Source organism: Adiantum capillus-veneris, chromosome 24, assembly GCF_014529385.1.
Source record: "Adiantum capillus-veneris isolate H3 chromosome 24, ASM1452938v2, whole genome shotgun sequence".
NCBI classification, from domain to species: domain Eukaryota; kingdom Viridiplantae; phylum Streptophyta; class Polypodiopsida; order Polypodiales; family Pteridaceae; genus Adiantum; species Adiantum capillus-veneris.
In genome coordinates this window covers 118,047,458-118,066,453 of record NC_140954.1, presented here as the reverse complement: position 1 = coordinate 118,066,453, position 18,996 = coordinate 118,047,458, and the positions used below count along the sequence as shown (strand labels likewise).

Sequence of the window (18,996 nt, the reverse complement as noted above, 5' to 3'; positions counted from 1 at the left end):
CGGGTCGGGGTCGGGAACGGCAAAAGTCAGGAAACGGGGATGGGGGTCGGAACGGCAAAAAAAAGAGAGTTTTTTTGGCATTTTTTGACCTACACACATGCCACACACATAGAGCATCACTTTGACCATAAATTTACACTAAATAGACCAAAGAACACGAGTCATATAGGCTGAAATGTGCTAATAAAACATCGATGATCGATGGATACAAAATGAGAAGTGCATGCCACAAGGGCTCAAGAGTCAAAAAGCCTAAAGGACTTAGGACAAGCCTTAGGCCTCAAGGATAACAAAAAGTACAAAGGGCTATGTAGTAGGTAGAGTCGTAGACTCAAGAGTCTAGACTCGAGAGTCGAGTGATCAATGATCATCAAACTCAAGAAGTGCTCGCCTGCTGAATCTCCACATCGTCGTCGTAGTCGAGATCGTCAGCGACGTATGAGGGCTCGGGAGGCTCGCATTGAGGCTCGAAATCCTCCTCTAGCTCCTCCAAAAGAGTATCGGCCATAGATGGATTCTCTTGTGCCATCTCCCACTCAGTGAAAGGATCTGCCTTGTGTGTGACGCTCTTGGCAAGCATGCGCAAGTTAGCGCTCACAAACACCAAATCATTGGCCCTCTGAACCCCAAGGCGATTCCTCTTCTTAGAGGCAATGTGGCTGTACACACTCCATAGTTGCTCCAAGCAACTAGTGGTACATGCTTGGCTAAGGACACGAACAGCCAAGCACTGCAAATGTGGGCCATCTCCTCCATAGTTCTCCCACCACAAAACCGAGCCAATCTTGTTGCGATCAAGCTGTGCATCTACACATCCATAGGAGCCCTTCTTTTGCCTGTAGTTGAGTAGCTCGTCTCTAATCTTGCGCCTAATGTCACTGCTAGGCTCAAGGCACTCCAATGCAAGCCGCCATCCTTTGCTCACCTCCTTGTCGGTCTCTTGACGCCTTCCTTGAAACTCAAGGTCAAGCAAATAAGCTGCCGCATGAAGTGGAGAGTAGTATCCATTCCACCTCGACTCACACAAGCCACGAATCTCCGCATATTGAACAGGGTCAAGCACAAGCTTCTCAAGTGCCTCTATCATCCGATCCATGGCTTCATAGACTTTGCCAATGCATGGCTGCAAGCCATCCACCACTCGAAGTAGGTGTAGAATAGGCTTGACCATGGCGTCAAGAGTCTTCACCTCCTCCCACCAAGCGGCGTCGTCGGCCCATTCTCGGCATTTCAATCCTACTGCTGATGTAGACTCCGGCATGGCCTGGAACTCATCACTGAGAAAGAGGCCCCTTAAGGCTCCGCCACATGTAGACAAGCGGCCTAGCATAAGCCAATTAAATGCAAATCTTGTCTCTGAATATTTGAGCAAGGACAAGTGGCTCCTCTTTGAGAATTCATGGCGCACTTTTTGATGGTTGAGCACAAAGGAGACAATTCGAGAGGCGTCACCAATGGTGGGTGAAATCCATGACAAGTTCCCTATGTCCTTGAGGAGGTTATTGAGGCAATGCGCCATGCAAAATGTGACATGGATGCTGGGATACATGCCCTCAATGATAGCTCCGGCTGCTCTATTTGACGCCTCTCCATCTGCAACCATACAAAGGACATTCTCCGGGCCGGTGATCTCTATGGTGCTTGTCCACTCCGCAGCAAGCATCTCGGCGGCCTTGCCACTATCGGATGCATCATGTGACTCCACAAAGTACATCTCCCCCCGAGAGTAGGCCACCACCCCGTGGATGGACCGCTTGCGGGTGTCGCTCCATCCATCTACAAGAAGAGAGACGCCATTGGTCTCCCACAAATCCTTTGTTGCTTGGGCTGCTTGCTCCACGGCAAGCTTCTCTTTGTCAAGGAGGGTGGTGCGAACCCTCTCCGATGAAGGTGGCACATAAGAGGAGCCATATTCCCCTATTTTCGTAACCATGGTTCGAAAGTATGGAGACCTATCCACACAAAATAGAGCATGTTGTGTTAGTATGGAGAGTCGAGAGTCGAGAAGTTATAACCCATTATGAATACAAAATGGAAGATTGCAATGTGCATATGCCAAGGGAAACTCACCGCGAAGCATGGAAGGCAATGTGGTCGTGGAAGAAGAATCGGGCAACCGACCTATCCACCTGTTCCTTCAATTTAGGATTCCAATTTTCGTTGGGAGTGGTTTGGCGATGCGGAACGGAAGAGGACGGTGTAGATCCATGGCTCTTGAAGGTTCGAGCGATGTCGTCAAGGTTGGCTTCCCTTTGCTCTCACGGTGTAGCCGTGGCGGAGGGATCAACGGCAACAAAACGGCCCCTCTTGGCCGCTTCCGCAACCTCATACACCGTGAGCTTCTCAAGAAGATCCAACCTCTTCTCAGGAGCTACATGAGGGCAAAACTTCACCTCGTGACCGGGTTCATGAAGAAGATAGGCTCGCACTTTGTTTGAACCACCCGATCTCTTGTATGGACATAGCTTGCACGTCCATGGTCTTGCACCGCCACCTTTGCCACGCGAGCTAAAGTCGACTTCATCCCACCACGACCAGGTTTGCACGGCGGGCCTCCTTCGAGAAGAAGCGGCTTGAGAAGTGGAGTTGGCTTGAGATGACATGATGGTTAGAGACTCGAGAGAGTAGAGCTTAGAAGTTAGAAGAGTTAGAGGAGAGCTTGTGTGGAGAGAGAGTAGAGGAGAGCTTCAAAGTGGGTAGAAGAGGGAGAGGAGAGCTTCAAAGTTCAAACTTGAGCCTTGAGCTTGAGGGAAATGGAATGAGCTTGAACCTTGAGCTTGAGGGAAATGGAATGAGCATTGAGCATTGAGACTATGAGTATTAAGAGGCCCAAGGGAGCCTTTTATAGCCTCCCAAGGGCCAAGGCTCCAAAAATATGGCAGTTGGGGCTGCACAGAGCCGTTGCAAACGGTAAAAAACGGGCATATTTTTGAATCTGTTCCGGTCCGGCCCCGGCCGACCCCGTTCGGTCCGTCCGACCCCGATCCGTCCTCGGTCCGTCCCCCCTGCGACCCGCCCGTCCGGCCCATTTTCCGTCCGTCCCTCGACGTTCCCAGCCGTTCCCGGCCCGGTTACGGCCGTCCCCCAGCCCTAGGGCCCGTCCCCCCTGTCCCCTGTAACTATGGGTGTTGCAACATAGATGCTTTACATGCGTTTGCCCACAATAGTGGATTGTCTGTCAACCTTGGCGAAACCAAGGTTATGATATTTAATACCACCCCACATTGGGTTAGGAGATCAGCACCCACATTTTCTAATAGGAGTCAGTGGAGTATACACATGCATACACTTACCTTGGGATAGTCTTTAGTGGGCCAGAGTTTTCATTGAGGAGAGCAACTGAGACTAGATTGACCAGAGCTTATGGTGCCCTAGACAGATTAGAGAGGATGTGTTTGCAGATTCAGTTTCACAAACTTCAAACAAAGCTATGGCTATTTGACATGAGCTATGCTTTATGGAGTCCAGATATGGGGACCTTCAGTGGACCACCACAATAAATCTGGTAGCATTGATGGGTGGACATGTATGGAGAGGCCTTTGGTTTCTCTGATATCTCGGATGATTAGAGCTAAGGCTTCAGTACCATTATGACATTATCAGAGCAGAGCTAGCTGCGTCTTCACTCGTCGTTGAGGCACTCACTAGATCAGTCTCCTTTATGCACAGTTTATGGGACCTCCGTAGAAATAGATATGCTCGCTTCGCTCGAGTCTTCCCGACAGATACCACTGCAGGGGGATATTACTTTCTCGTATGGACAGCTGACATCCTAGTTTTAGTTACACGGTTTTAGTATAAATATGTTTCCTCCTTTCGAGTACTCTTTGGATGCACCCTCTCTGTCTATTACGCGCATAGAGATCACCTGGCTCATTCGTAAGGACCTGCCTCAGCTTGACACTAGGAGAACTTGGATTCAACCGACACGAGAGTTGGGTACGAAGATGGATTTCTATAAAGAGCATCTTCTCCAACTGATGGAGGATGGGCTTGTGACTAGACCTACTTACATGGACACAGTTTTATCTTGGGGGATACGGTGCACTATTGGTCAATTACGCACTTCTTCACATCAGCTCGAGGTCCATAATCACACATTTAGGGGGATACCTGCAGAGGCTAGGATATGCCTGCTATGGCATTTGGAGCCTGAGACACAGCTGCATTACATATGTCACTGTCCGGTGTACTACGAGATATGGGGGCGATTTCATTCTCTTCAGAGAGGGTTTTGAACCACTATCCAGGGTCATGAGATATTAGGATCAAAGATGTCTTGGGTTATTTTTACTCGAGCTACTCAGACATAGAGAGAGTCCGTTGCAAAATCAGCAGAGATACAGCCTCAAAGACAGATTTCAGATTTTTTTTAGATCACCTACTGGGCAGACAAGGGGGGCAGAGAGCCCAAAGATCACCCAGACCATAGGTACGTTGATCGATCAGACTACGAAGCTAGGGAGATCCAGATGCCTGCGACTAGGGGGTACCTCATAGCATCGACGGAGACTACGACACAGGATACAAATCGCTTCAGCTCGATATGTGAGACGCTCAGTACGAGTACTTACCATGTTGGACATCAACGATATTCTACAGCGACCGAAGCAGTACATCCTCGGACAGCGCCTAATGTCGGACATCCGCGGACATTGATGTTCATACATTGAGATTGTACTACCCAATCTTTCACTTTCACACACTTTACACTGCTACACAGCTCTAAGCTGCTTGGTTTCATAACAGCATCCATTTAGTCTTTATCTTATTTCACTTAATTTTATTTTGTACCCTACCATTGAATCAGATTCATCAAGATTGTACCAGTTTGGTCTCATAGGTCATTTTGGCCTTTTGAAGATGTTTAATATAACATTTCATTTCAATTCTCTCTCTCGAATAATAGGTCTTGAGTTCAACTCTCCTCGTCGGCTAGATCTTTAAGGTCTCTTTGGATAGTTTCCTACGACGTTAAAACTCTCTTCTTCTTGGGTGTGTGTGTGGGTGTGAGTGTGTGTGCTAATAAAAAGAGGAAATGGTATAACCTTTCCATCACCCAAGTGTTGTACATTGATTATGCCATTTCCCTCTCGAATAACAGGTCTTGAGTTCAACTCTCCTCGTTGGCTAGATCTTTAAGGTCCCTTGGGATAGTTTCCTACGACGTTAAAACTCTCTTCTTCTCGGGTGTGTGTGTGGGTGTGGGTGTGGGTGTGTGTGCTAATTAAAAGAGGAAAAAGGTATAACCTTTCTATCACCCAAGTGTGGTAGATTGGTTATGCCATTTCTCGAATAATAGGTCTTGAGTTCAACTCTCCTCGTCGGGCTAGATCTTTGAGGTCTCTTGGGATAGTTTCCTACGACGTTAAAACTCTCTTCTTCTCGGATGGGTGTGTGGGTGTGTGTGTGCGTGCTAATAAAAAGAGGAAAATGGTATAACCTTTCTATCACCCAAGTGTGGTAGATTGGTTATGCCATTTCCCTCTCGAAAAACAAATCTTGAGTTCAACTCTCCTCATCAGCTAGATCTTTAAGGTCTCTTGTGATAGTTTCCTACGACGTTAGAACTCTCTTCTTCTCGGGTGTGTGTGTGGGTGTGAGTGTGTGTGCTAGTAAAAAGAGGAAAAATGTATAACCTTTCTATCACCCAAGTGTGGTAAATTGGTTATGCCATTTTCCTCTCGAATAACAGGTCTTCAGTTCAACTCTCCTCGTCGGCTAGATCTTTAAGGTCTCCTGGGATAGTTTCCTACGACGTTAAAACTCTCTTCTTCTCGGGTGTGTGTGTGGGTGTGAGTGAGTGCTAATAAAAAGAGGAAAATGGTATAACCTTTCTATCACCCAAGTGTGATAGATTGGTTATGTCATTTCCCTCTCGAATAACAGGTCTTGAGTTCAAATCTCCTCGTTGGCAAGATCTTTAAGGTCTCTTGGGATAGTTTCCTACGACGTTAAAACTCTCTTCTTCTCGGGTGTGTGTGTGGGTGTGAGTGTGTGCTCATAAAAAGAGGAAAATGGTATATCCTTTCTATCACCCAAGTGTGGTAGATTGGTTATGCCATTTCCCTCTCGAATAACAGGCCTTGAGTTCAACTCTCCTCCTCGGCTAGATCTTTAAGGTCTCTTGGGATAGTTTTCTACGACATTTAAACTGTCTTCTTCTTCTTCTTCGTCGTCGTCTTCTCTCTCTCTCTCTCTCTCTCTCTCTCTCTCTCTCTCTCTCTCTCTCTCTCTCTATACTAGGGTGTTGGCTGCATGTGCAGGTACATGTTCTGATATGCTTAAAATTCAAGGCCAAGTGACTCTTTTTTAGGTTTTTATCCATTTGCCCTACCTACTTATTATAAATGTCATGTCAAATTCACCTATTAAAAAATGACTTAAGTGACTATTTATATGCCTTTATGCTTAAGTGATTGTACTATGCAAGTGAGGGTATGGAACTATGACCTACCTAATCATGCACATCCTTCTAGAGGCTCACGAAATGCCAAGCTAGATCCTAAGCTATATATACTAACTAGGACTGATGCTGACCTGTAGGAGTACCTTGTCGACGAGGCTCCAGAGCAATGCGCACGTGAAAGCTCCCCTCCTAGTATGACCTCCATAATGAGAGGGGCCTCTAGTTCTACCAGCTGCTCGACTCTGCCACCTACCCCTGGCGGCTCCAAAGGCTGCTGGTCCAACTTTGGTACAATCTTTGGTCTCTCAGTCTCTCTCACGTTTGGAGGTCTATCAAGAAAAGGCTCCTCACCATGAATCACTATGTCAACCCTTCTCCTATGGACTTTCATTTGTTGTCCACCACTCTCACTAGACTGTTGTTGACTCTGACCCTCGCCATTTGTAACCTCCCATCAAATTGAACTTTGTTGCAATTGACAAGGCAACATAGTCGCATGGCTAGTGAGAGGCTCAAAAAGCAGCTTGTGACTCATTGATTTGTGTGTATTTATGTGACAAAAAGCATCAAGCTAGAGCACAAATCAGAGGGCTAACAAGCAAAGAGACTAGTCCTTTTATCATGCCTCAATCTCTTGTTTCATAGCCAAAAACAAATATGACAACTAGTTCTTGTCTACATGTTGATCTAGTATAAACATTTCCAATGATTTCTATAGAGACCTCTTACCTACCCATGCTTGCATTGAAAATATTATTTTGCTTTCCATCCCGTTTGGCAAAGTGTTTGCCACAATTTCAAAGATGTGTGATTTCTCTATTAATGCAATTTACTGAGGACAAGTTGGATCATGCTATTTCTTCTCGTGATGCCTCCTCAACTTTGTTGAGGATATTCCTACTAAGAAGTTTTTCTCAAAGTTTTGCAACATATTGTAAGCCCCTCTTTGAGCGATTCCAAAACAATTTATTCTTGACAACTTATTTTCTCTTACAAGGTTTTCCATTGTGCACAGGAGTCAAAACATCATTCTTTGTTCTATTTCGTGATTTCGAGAGCATTATCATTGAGAGTAGACAGCTGGGTTATAGATCTTATATTGATTATTGAGCCACTTGAAATGTAGTACCGGCTTCTTCATTGTCGGAGTGCCAGATTCTAGATGCATGGATGTGCACCTAATGGGACACATCAATATTCACAAAAGAGTTTAGAGTTCACCAACCTTTCACAAGCTTGCAGGCGTCATCTGTAATGTGCAGCCCAAGTGATAGATAATGAGTGCTCAGTGTGTACTCAAGGTTACTTTTACTTCATTAGAGATGTGCAAAGACTAGAGAAAAGAGAGAATGATACTGTAAGTGAAGGTCCTCTGAGTGACAGAGAGAAAGAAAGGAGACTTAACACCAGATGGGGTCCCAAACCCCCCTCCAAGGTCCCCCCTCTCTATCGCTAGAAAATTATTTGCTTTAGATTGCACAAATGCTAATACAATGGTCCTAGATATAGAGACGCTAATGGGATCTTGCTACTGATACTTGGATCTGAGAGGCTAAGGGCTGGAAATGCAAAACGCTAGGAATTCTGCCAACTGCGATGAGGCTATGGGCTGATCTACAGTCGCCGATGTCGACGATGGGCTGAAAACTGAAAAACGTTGGCTGATCTCAAGGCTGAATCTGAAAACGCTGACTGATCTGTTGTCTTGACCTAAAAACTGAAAACGCTGGTAATGATGGCTAGACTTGCGACAATGCGGCGAGGCTATGGCTGATGTCACGATTGTGACTATGTTAACAGTATTACATCTACTCCTAGTTGCAGATAAGCAAAGTGCCATGCCAAGGAGGACCCCTAAGCTTGGATGGTCACACCCCTTTGCCCAAAAGACGTGTCTCTTCGCCAAAAGCCACACTCCTTCGACGACTGGTCACACCCTTCGCTCTACGGGTGCGACTCTTCGCCCAATGGTTGCAGCTCTTCACCGAAAGGATGTATCTTTACGTCTAAAGTCATGTCTCTTCACCAGGAGACGTGTCTTTTCATTTGTCTCTTCGTCTCCTATATAAGGAGCCCTAGTATCACACATTCAATCAATCAACACAGAGTCTTCTGAGTCTTGTTTCTGAGTTCAATTCAAGTTTCTTAAGTCTTAATCATGAGTTTAAGTACTTAATTAAGGATTAGTATCTAGAATCCTTACAGCTAAAAACTGAAAACGCTAGTGTTGATAGGCTGATATGGTGCAAAAACACCAAAGATGCTAAGGTACCGAGGGTACTGACTTATGCTTGAGAAGTGACCCCTAGGGTCACTATATATGGGATTAAACTTAGTTGGGTCGAGCCATGCAAATAAAATCCCACGATTTCAAAAAATGCCACTTATTAATGAGTTCATAAACTCACTTACAATAGGTGCTTTATATGCAGAAAAATACCTAGGCGGGGTACTAGTGCAATTGTATGGGAACACTTCCCAGTGCCTACACCTAGCAGACATTGGTTTGTGCTTATGTGCAATCAGAGTGTATGCAACTAATCTAAGTGCCTGGACATGCGCGTCCTGCGTACAGGCTCACAAAGGTGCCAAAACACTTCCTAGGCTATCCTAAACCCTAGAAATAGGAGTTCGCTAGATTAGTTGTCCACATGCACATAGGGTTAGATGCGCACATGACATCCCCCCCTTTTTCAAGCTAAGGTACTAGTATCAAGCTGCATAAATTTCGTATAGTCTGCCAACAACTTCTGGGAATCTGCAAAGAAATCTTCGTCGGCCCACTTTGCTACATGGGTGCTGCGATACTTTAACTTCAAAAAGGATTGTGCTTGCTTCTTTGAGCCGCGTTGAAAGTGATGCAAGAAAATCTGCTTCGGCTCCATGTCTTCAACTTCGTCTACGATCTCGGGTTCATCCTCTTCAAGAATCTCCTTGGGGAGACCTCCATGAAACAACTTCAACCACAATTTCATAAACACGTCTTTTACTTTTCAGACAACTGGAAAATGACTATGCTTCCTAAAAGACTGTAGATGGAATGCAGATGAAAAATGTGACGGAGTGTCAAACCTTTCAACGAGTACATGCCAAAAATGTAATATAAACTCAACTTTTCTGCCTTAAACTATCGACTCTGGAAAACCATAAAGGGAATACCAATGCTCGATGGAAAATCATGCTAATGCTTTCGCTCTAACTGTGTCTTGCCAAGGAATGAGCATGCAAAATTTACTGACATGACCTACAATGGTAAAATATTGGTTATTCCTTGAATGCAAACTTTCTACCTTTCTTAAAGTGATCTTCATGATTTTGTGCTCATCTGTGAGTGAATCATATGCATCGTGCAATATGGCTTTCCTATGAGAAGGTAATGACGAAAATACAAGAGACCGTCACTAATGAGAAACTTGAAAAATGCATACTGACCTTTCATGCGAACAAAAGATACTCTTTTTTTTCGACACACCAAAGGGCCCACAAGGAAAGGTGCTTATCCCTTCCAAATATTAGCCATGTGGTCAGGCAAGAGCCACATGTAGGCATCACCATGGCCACCTAATTGATGCACCACATGCTGGAAACAACGGAGAGAACTCGTAGCAACCAGCTAGGAACCTCCTCCTCGGGTGACCCACCCCAAGAGGAGGATGCACTCAAGTGTCCAAGGGAAAGAGCCCTAGCAACGTGAACACCAGGTGAGCACAGGGCGTCCCTCTAGAGAGTGACCCAGCGGGGGATTTGAACCCATAACCCGTAGGTTGAGAGGACAAAGTCTTACCGTTAGACCAACTCTTTGGGGACAACAAAAGATACTCTTTAAATGGTACTTATGGACGTCGACTCGAGAGCCAAGATCTGTCATGCGTGACTGGTCATATCTGCAATTGGGTTAGCTTTACTAGGAATATAATCAACCACCAAATTGCTCACAAGATTGGAACCATCTAGCTTGATGGTCACTACAAGGTGTACTCGGTACAAACTGGAGCCACTTTAGGGCTTGATGATCCTTACAAACAATTAAATCTCTATCATGCAAAAAATGTTTCTCCTGTTGTAGAGAATGAACGACAAAGAGAGGTTCCTTTTCATGCAATGACTAAGTCTTTTCTAAACTGTGTGACTGTGTACTGAGAGATACTATTCGACTGTGTGTATTATCCCTTTCAAAACATGAGTGACAGATTAATGACAAAGAAGGCATACGTGCTCACAATGAATGACTTCAGGAGAGGCACCTTCGATAGAAAGAGTGAGCGTGTTTTCTTCCCAATCAACTTTGGGCTTAAGCTCACGAAACCACTTAATGCCGAAAATCATATCACGTTTAGAGAGAGAAGAAATAACAAAATTATGACGAAAACCTACATCTTGCCATGAATTTAGGACATTCATGCGTGATTGAAGAGTACATGCCAGCACCAAATCCAAAAACTGCTATAAAATCCATCGGAATAGCTTCTAAACGTGTGCACCTCATGAGAGAATTGCTAATCACATCATGCATACTGCAAGGATCAAACAAGATCACAATGTGTTGACTATTCACATGACCATAACACTTTATGAGAGACTCATCTGATGATCATTAGAAACTTGGGGTACATTAGTTTTCTCATTTATGACAATAACAGAAGATGTGAGTTCTCTGGGTTCTTTCTTAGAACAATCTCTTTTCATACGACCTATAGTGTGACACTTAAAAAATCTGCCTTGTTTTTTATACTCGGTTCTTTCTTTAAGACTTAACCAACCTTCTACTATTCCTTGAGCAGATTTTTCATCAGGTGAGAGTTCTTTGCTCTAAGAAAGATTGAGAAGAAGAGGTATTGTAGTTCTTACCATTGTTCTTACCATTCTGCTGATTTTGTTGGTTCTGCAGGGCATTGGACTTGTTCTCCTTAGGACCTTTGTTGTGCTTCATTTCATTTGATGTATTCGTCCAAACCAAAAAAAAAAGTCTCCTTGCGATCCTCATCCCACTTACGTAATTGAACACCTATCTGCAAAATACGATTAGAAGACGTAATAGGAGTGCCATTTTGCTTGAGGCCTCGCCAATCCTCTTTCAACCGATCCAGATACTACAATGGCATAAAACGAGCCTTGAGCTTGTCTTGGAAGTCAACCTAACTGAAAGATAGGGGTATGCCATCCGCAACATACTCAAGGTGCACAACCAATTGTGCCTCTTGCCAGGCTTGATACCAATTAATGGCATCACCCAACACATACATGGCAACTGTCAAAACTTTATTGTTATTGTTCTTCTTGTTAGTCGCAAAGTAAGCATCAAATTGATGCAATCGAGAATAAATCACAGAAGCATCCATCTTACCACCATACTTAGTGAAAGACAACTTCTCTGTGACTAGGTGATTGGAGTCGTCGGGGCTACATAATGACTTACCAGCCTCTTTGGAAGGATCGACCCTTGAGAAAGAGGAACTAATGGATCAACTCTTGCATGCGTTGGTCTCTCTGGGCCTCACACTCGTGCTCCATAGCTACCCTCTTTTCTTCAGAGCTATACGTAGAGCTTCGTGCTCCCTCTCTAGATCCATTCTTTCCTTTTCGATTGCGGCCCACTAAGCCTCTTGCTACAGCATCATCTCCATCATAGACTTCATCAGAGCCTCCATAAAGTTTTGCGCAATCTATCGCAAAAATACGGAAGCGAAAACTGACTGTTAAATGCAATTAATATACTCAAGAGACTTTGGAGAGAAAGAGAGAAAGCTTTACACATCATTGGGGACCAAAAGATGGGCTGGTCCCCCCCCATAAAGAGAATATCTTTATTACTAAAGGGAGAATCTTTACAAGCACAAGAACCAGGCAAAAGCCCGTCCTCTATTCCTTCTTGTCCTTTTTCTTCTTCTGACTAAGAGTAGAAGAACTGCTCTCTGACTACTGAGAGGATCTTTCCTCTTCTCTGAGATGTTGGGAAGCTCTCGCAGGCGAGAGTCTACCTTCCACAAAACTCAAAGTCTATCTTCCGCTAACTATGTCTCTTTGGACATAATCATTCCTGCAGTCAACCCACGAAAGAAACATGCAAAACACACGCACACACGCTTGCTGTAATTTTCTGCACATAACCAGAAATTGTTACCTGAGCGCGTTCCAATGCCGAAATGGAGGTCCTTTTTGCGATGGAAACGCTCCAAACTTTGTGTATGTATAGAGTAGGTAGTGAGGAATAAGATTCTATTAAGGCTTTGCTGAAATTCACCCTAATACAGGTGATTAGGGGCTGAAAACAGAGAATTTGCAGCAGCTAGACGAGAGAGAAAGAGAGTTTTCTACTATTTACGCGATGAAACTTCTCCCACAGCTGCCTACAACCATGAGAGGCCTTGTTCTAGGTGATGGATGCTCAGAGGCTCCACATACACCAGAAGGTGCTGCACTCAAGCTTCAATGGAGAGCTTCACTACGTAGAGGACGTTCAACTTAGGGGGGGTAGTGCACTGCCAGCCTGGCAAGAGGGGGAGGGACTGCTCTCATATAGCCAGCCAGAAGAGGGGGCGCTAGCATGAAGAGAGAGAGAGAGAGAGAGAGAGAGAGAGATTGCATGGGTAAGTGTGCCAAGTGGCACACTTACTTAATAATTTAAAAACCACTCAACTTCTGACTTTTAAAGTCCTATGCTAATTAATGAAATGTGCAATTAAGTGCACAACTGCACACATAGATGTAACCAATGAAAATGTTAGCTGCTCCCCAGTGCAATGCCGTACCAGCACTGCTCTGGCATTACCTGTTCGTACTTGTCCGGCCATTTGGTCCAGCATAGACAATTTAAAATAATTTAATTGACTTATCCTAAGGACGTAAAAATAATTCAAGCCTTAGGGTTACTGTTGTTCTAAGGACCCCATCTCATTTCTGTGCTTGCACTAGCACGCGTAATTTGCTGAGCCTGAAATCTGAGGCTACTATCTGCCCCTTCATTGAAGACCCAATTTCCCAATCACTAGGGCTTCAGGAGTATTTTTTTGCTAGGATCTCCCAGAGATGATCTGGCTCAAACATGGATGCACCTGAGGCCCCAGAACTGCTAGATTCATTCTGAAGTGCACACAACTAATTAGATAATTTTTTTCTCGTAAATACATTAATTATTTACAAAGTCTAACATAGTTACACAATCCATGGCATAGATGGCGACGGAGGAGGATCTGGAAACGGTCCTCCACGAGTAGGGACTTCTTCTTCTCCGATTACACTCTCATCACCTCCGGCAAAGTATCCATTCCACTTCTGGTGATAACCATGCATTGGAGGTACTTGGGGATACTAGAGTCTTCGGTTCTTGGTGCTTCGTGTACTTGGGTTCTTGGGTACTTGGAGTTCTTTGTATGCGTTCACACCAAGGTTGTTTTTTTCCACCTCACGTCGATTGGCCTGTAGCAATGTGCAAGGTCCGCTCTCAATGAGTGGAAAAGAGGTACGAAGGGAGGTTGGACAAGCCCTTCTTTTTTGGTTACCTGTCACTCTTTAAAAACATAGATTAGAGAGATCGACACGCCCAAGTGGTCTTGGTCTCAAACAAGCAAAAAGAAAAAAATGTGGTTCTTTATTGATTAATTGCCCTTAAGATAGAGCGATGAAGACAGGAGAGTGCTCGATGCACAATGGACCAAGGGTGGGAGTGGCTATTAAGTCCGAGGTAGGGACATGAAGATTATAATTTGAAAACATGAACTGAGAGAGGTTCTTTAGGTTCTTTTCTTGAGTGATGATACCGAACACTGCCAAAGAGCTTTGATACCAATGTAGTGCTCAGGATGAGTTCTCAGTGCGAACTCAAGGTTCCTTTTACTCCTTGAGAGAGTTCCTTTTAGTTCATGAGATGTGCAAAGACTAGAGATAAGAGAGAATGATATTGTGACTAAAGGTTTTGTGAGTGAAAGAGAGAGAGAAAGGAGACTAACACATGATGGGGTACCAAACCCCCCTCCAAGGGCCCCCCTCTCTATCGCTAGAGAGGCATTTGCTTTAAATTGCACAAATGCTAATGCAATGGTACTAGATGTTGAGATGCTGATGGGATCTTGCTACTGATCCTTGGATGTGAGAGACTAAGGGCTGGAAATGCAAAACGCTATGTATTCTGAATGGGATCTGCGGACTGCGACAAGGGTATGGGCTGATCTATTGTTGTTGATGTCGGCGATGGGCTGAAAACTGAAAAACGTTGGCTGATCTGAGGGCTGAATCTAAAAATGCAGCCTGATCTGCTGTCTTGGGCTGAAAACTAAAAACGTTGGTACTGATGGTTGGATCTGCGATGGTGCGACGGGCTATTGAAAACGCTGGTGCCGTTGAGCTGATCTGGTGCAAAAACGCCAGAGATGTTGAGGTACTGAGGGAACTAGCTTATGTTTGAGAAGTGACCCCTGGGGTCACTTATATATGGGATTAAATTTGGCTGGGTCGGGCAATGCCAATAAAAATCCCACGATTTCTAAAAATGTCACTTATTAATGAGGCATGAGAGGTGCTTCACCTAGGCTAAGTACTAGTGCAATTGTATGGGTCCTAGGAGCACTCCCCATTGCCTACACCTAGCAGACACTTGTTGTGCTCATGTGCAATCAGAGTGTCTGCAGCTAATCTAAGTGCTTGGACATGCACGTCCTGCATACACGCTCACAAGGTGCCAAAACACTTCCTAGGCTGTCCTAAACCCTAGAAAGTTAGCTTGTCCACATGCACATAGGGTTGGATGTGCACGTGACACCATCTTTCAGTACTAAAGCATGCCTCGCAGAGTACACATCCAAAACTTTCTACCAAATGGTGAGGCTCTTATGAGGATCATACTGATCAGACTACCCTGCACCCTCTTAGCACTCCCTCAAAACATTGTCTGTAATGTTGGACAGGATCTCTAACTTACCATCCTCACACCATCTGAACATATATTAATAGAGACAAAAGAACACATGGTTGTGAGGTATTTTGCAACGGGCATACATCCAAACCTGGTCTATCACGTTCCTTCAAGGTCGTGTCATGATTAATATACCATCTACATGCTACTTGCAACCAAAACCAAGCACTTTGTCAAGCCTCATCACCATAATTGCAAACATAGAGAGTATTTCAAACATCATTGCTTTATTACACACTCCACTCTTTTCATCCCTAGAGAAGCAAAGCCCCTAGTCAAAGTCAAAATGGCGAGCACAACATGAACTGCTTGGGCTTGTTGACAGAAAGACACTCACCTAGGCACAAGTACTCCACAACGTCTAAAACAGCAACATGTGCTTTACCAACTAATTTTTCTCAATACATCATGCAGCTCCCTTTCGGTCCACGCATATCCACCAACCGTGAAGGTCGTTGGTCGTGGGGCTGAAGATCTCAGCCGTGCATCCACTGGACGTTCTGCAGCAGAATTCAGCCCCTCAACCCTTCGATGCATGCCACCTCAGCAGGAGAATCCCATGCTTGCTTGGATGAGCCAGTGAGCAGCACGCCAGCAGTCAAAATTTAATCAGGTATGCGACACATCAGCGCGGAATGCTATTCGTTGTCTGCAATGATTGAGCGCCAGCTCAGAACAAGGTGCAGCTGAGCTGAGGGTGCAGGTATCCACTGTGCAGCTCCAGGGTGCAGTGATCACGCATGAACAGTCTGACCCCTCCCACCGACACTTGACGGTTGGGAATTGTCCTGCAGTCATTCCTTGTAATAATATGCTCCCACAATGGCTCACCAGTCGCCATGTGGTCACCCGTTATTACAGTTAATGGCCACTGCAGGACCATTCCCTACCCCTTCTAGAAAAGTTATCGCCTGAGTTGTAAGTACATCTGTCTCCAGACAATTGTTTTCAAGAAGGTACATTCTCGAGTTAAGAATACATTCCGCATGCGATGCTTTTGTACAAATCTGGAGAATCTGTAATGCAATTTATACCGAACCAATCCTACTTACCACTTGGTTTAGCATCCTAAAGAAGGTTTGGTCCTTTGCTTGCATAGGCAACAATTTTATGCCTGATAGTGCATTGTCTACTGAACAAGACTGTGCAGCCCCAACAAGCTGAAGGTGTGCCAAAGGTTGAAAATAATGTTGCCTGTAACCAGTGTCTACATGAGTGAAGCCACAGGACAAGTCATCTACTTACCACGGATTGCAATCATGTGGCATCTTGAGACAACCATACCATGTATGAAAATCTCAAACAAGAAGACATTGCAAGGATTCTTGCAAGCACTATGCCAACTTTCCAAGTGCCAGTCATGGCACTTTCACTTTCACTCTAGCATGATAAATTTGACAAAAAAAATCAGGCAATTTTCACTGCAATAAATTAAACTGATACATAATTGCATCTACAGAGTTGAAACTGCTTATAGGGGAGTGTGACCATCGGAGCGCACCTGAAAGTGCTCTCAACAGAGTAGTTTTACCGGACTTTGGAGCTCCCACAATAGCGACCAAGCTAAAAGGCTCTGCAAAACCCGATATGTTATCCACAAGTGTATGCGTAGAGCCATCAGGGTGGGTCACAAGCACTTTTACATCCTTCCAAGTGAGGGTCACCGGTGGTCCCCCCAAAATCTCATTATGGTATTGCACGAGTGCATCGGCTACATCAGGAAGAGGGCTTGTAGTGGACTTGGGGGACATGCTGGGAGATGACTGATACAGCAAGTTGAAGTTTCTTAAGGGGATTATGTCGCCTGGAGGGCTCGAAGGCATGGAAGCCAAATTAGCACTCATTTTTCTCACGTGGAAAACTAAGCCTCTGCTTTTGCATAGCTTTGTCATGAATCACTCCATTGCCACTATGTTAGGCTTGGACCAAGTTGAGCTGCTGCGCCAGAGGGTTCGTTCACAGTTCCACTGCAGCAGATGTAATAGGCAGAGAACCTCTTTCTGCATGTGAGTATACTCATACTTGTTTGCCAAGTATGATACAAGATAATCATAGTCAATGCTAGCTGCTTGTCTCTTCTTGCTCATATTTAAAGAACAAAATGCAAGCTTGCCCAGTTGTTGAATAAAGCAGAAATATTCGGCTTAGCGAAAAGGCCCCATGCAATGAACCCATCAATCACTCTCCATCGGAAAGCACAGCTCTATAGGCTTGAAGTAGTAAAGGTGAAATAAAATAACCAGCAAGAGCTGCTAGAGTCTAGACTCCAGAGCCTAGCGCAGGAACTTTCCTCTGTGAGTAATGGGCAATGAGACTCGGGATCTCAAATCCACGCACTAACATGGCACTCTGGATAGGAGCGAGGGTCTCTCACAGTACAATTCGCCAACAGAAATGCCTATGGAGCAGAGGCACTTGAGAAGAAACACGGTATAATTGAGCTCTTCGCGCATGGAAGCACTAACACCGCCCACCAATTCTCTCTCCCCTCTCTCTCTCTCTCTCTCTCTCTCTCTCTCTCTCTCTAAACGCTAACAGCGACAACAGCCCATGAGCACTGGCATAAGAAACGCACAAGGGAAACTGAAGCTGACAGGAACCCACATTGTGTTTGGTGGCAAAGGGGCGCTTGACATTCATTGAAGGGATGATGTCAGTTGGCGAGGGAGGGGACTGGGAAGGGAGAGTAGAGTGGCTGGCTGATGGGAACGTTGAAAGTGCAATTGAAAGCTCTAGCAGAGACTAGCTGCATAGTAATGTAAAAGATGATGATACGTGGGCATGTGAAAGATGATGATTGTTTTACCAGAGCTACCAGGCTGGCCCTACCTCCTCACTATCTCACATGGGCATGGGCACGAGGGGATCAATGGGCCGTGTCAATTTCGAGGATCGGGTGCGATTTGCACTGTCCGATCCGCTTTCTGTAAATTCGAAAAAATGGGTAAATTCGAGTGAGCATAACATGTAATTCGGGTGCCCCTCTCCCTCTCTCACTCCTCCCTCAGACTCGAACACGGGACCTCACCTTTGCAAGCCATCCATCTTAACCACCTCACATGCGCGCGATACTTAAAAGCATTGGGAAATATGTTTTTTTATTGCGAAACAATCGAATTGTAAATTCGGGTCGGTCTAGTAAATTCGGGAAAATTGGTAAACTCGGGTGGCATCGCAAAATCGACGGCCCATGATGCCTCATTACCCCAAATAAAGATGGGCCTTTGATCCCATCATGTGAATGCCCGTGTGAGATAATGTTGAGGCCCTAGTCTATTCCAAGTTCCAAATGCCCCCGCTCGGCCTATGGGGGCAATTTTATTCCCTTTTCCTATGGAAGGGCAATTTTATTTTTTGAAGCAATATGATGCTTCGCAACAGTTAATTTTTACAGGATTGCGCTCCGCATCTGGCAAGGGTTGAACCACAGCGACACGCTTATAGCCCCTCGCCTTTATTGACAGTAGAAGGGCAATTTTAACAAGGCTTCTATTGGCATACTCATGAAAATTTTGACCACCACACAATGGAAAAATCTGCTTAGAAGGCTATGGTCAGGCGAGGCTTAGCTATCAGTTATAAACAACTAAGCTAATTATGCCCAAACAGAGCATTAGATGAATAACTAAGCCTCTTGCATGGCCACACGAGGCTTAGTTATCCATTCATCCTCCCAACC

General features: G+C 44.9%; 1 protein-coding gene across 3 annotated transcripts in view; it reads right to left on the bottom strand.

The window, feature by feature from the left end:
- Positions 1–18,010, bottom strand: part of LOC147427018 (ABC transporter G family member 11-like) — a 33,983-nt gene extending 15,973 nt beyond the window's left edge. For 2 of the 3 annotated variants that reach the window (XM_086498506.1, XM_086498505.1), the window contains exon 1: positions 16,819–18,010. In XM_086498506.1, coding sequence (XP_086354632.1) covers positions 16,819–17,209 — 391 coding nt within the window. In that variant the 5' untranslated portion in view covers positions 17,210–18,010. The remainder of the gene's footprint in view (positions 1–16,818) is intronic. The other variant, XM_086498504.1, reaches the window with a different exon arrangement.
- Positions 18,011–18,996: the final 986 nt, after the last annotated feature.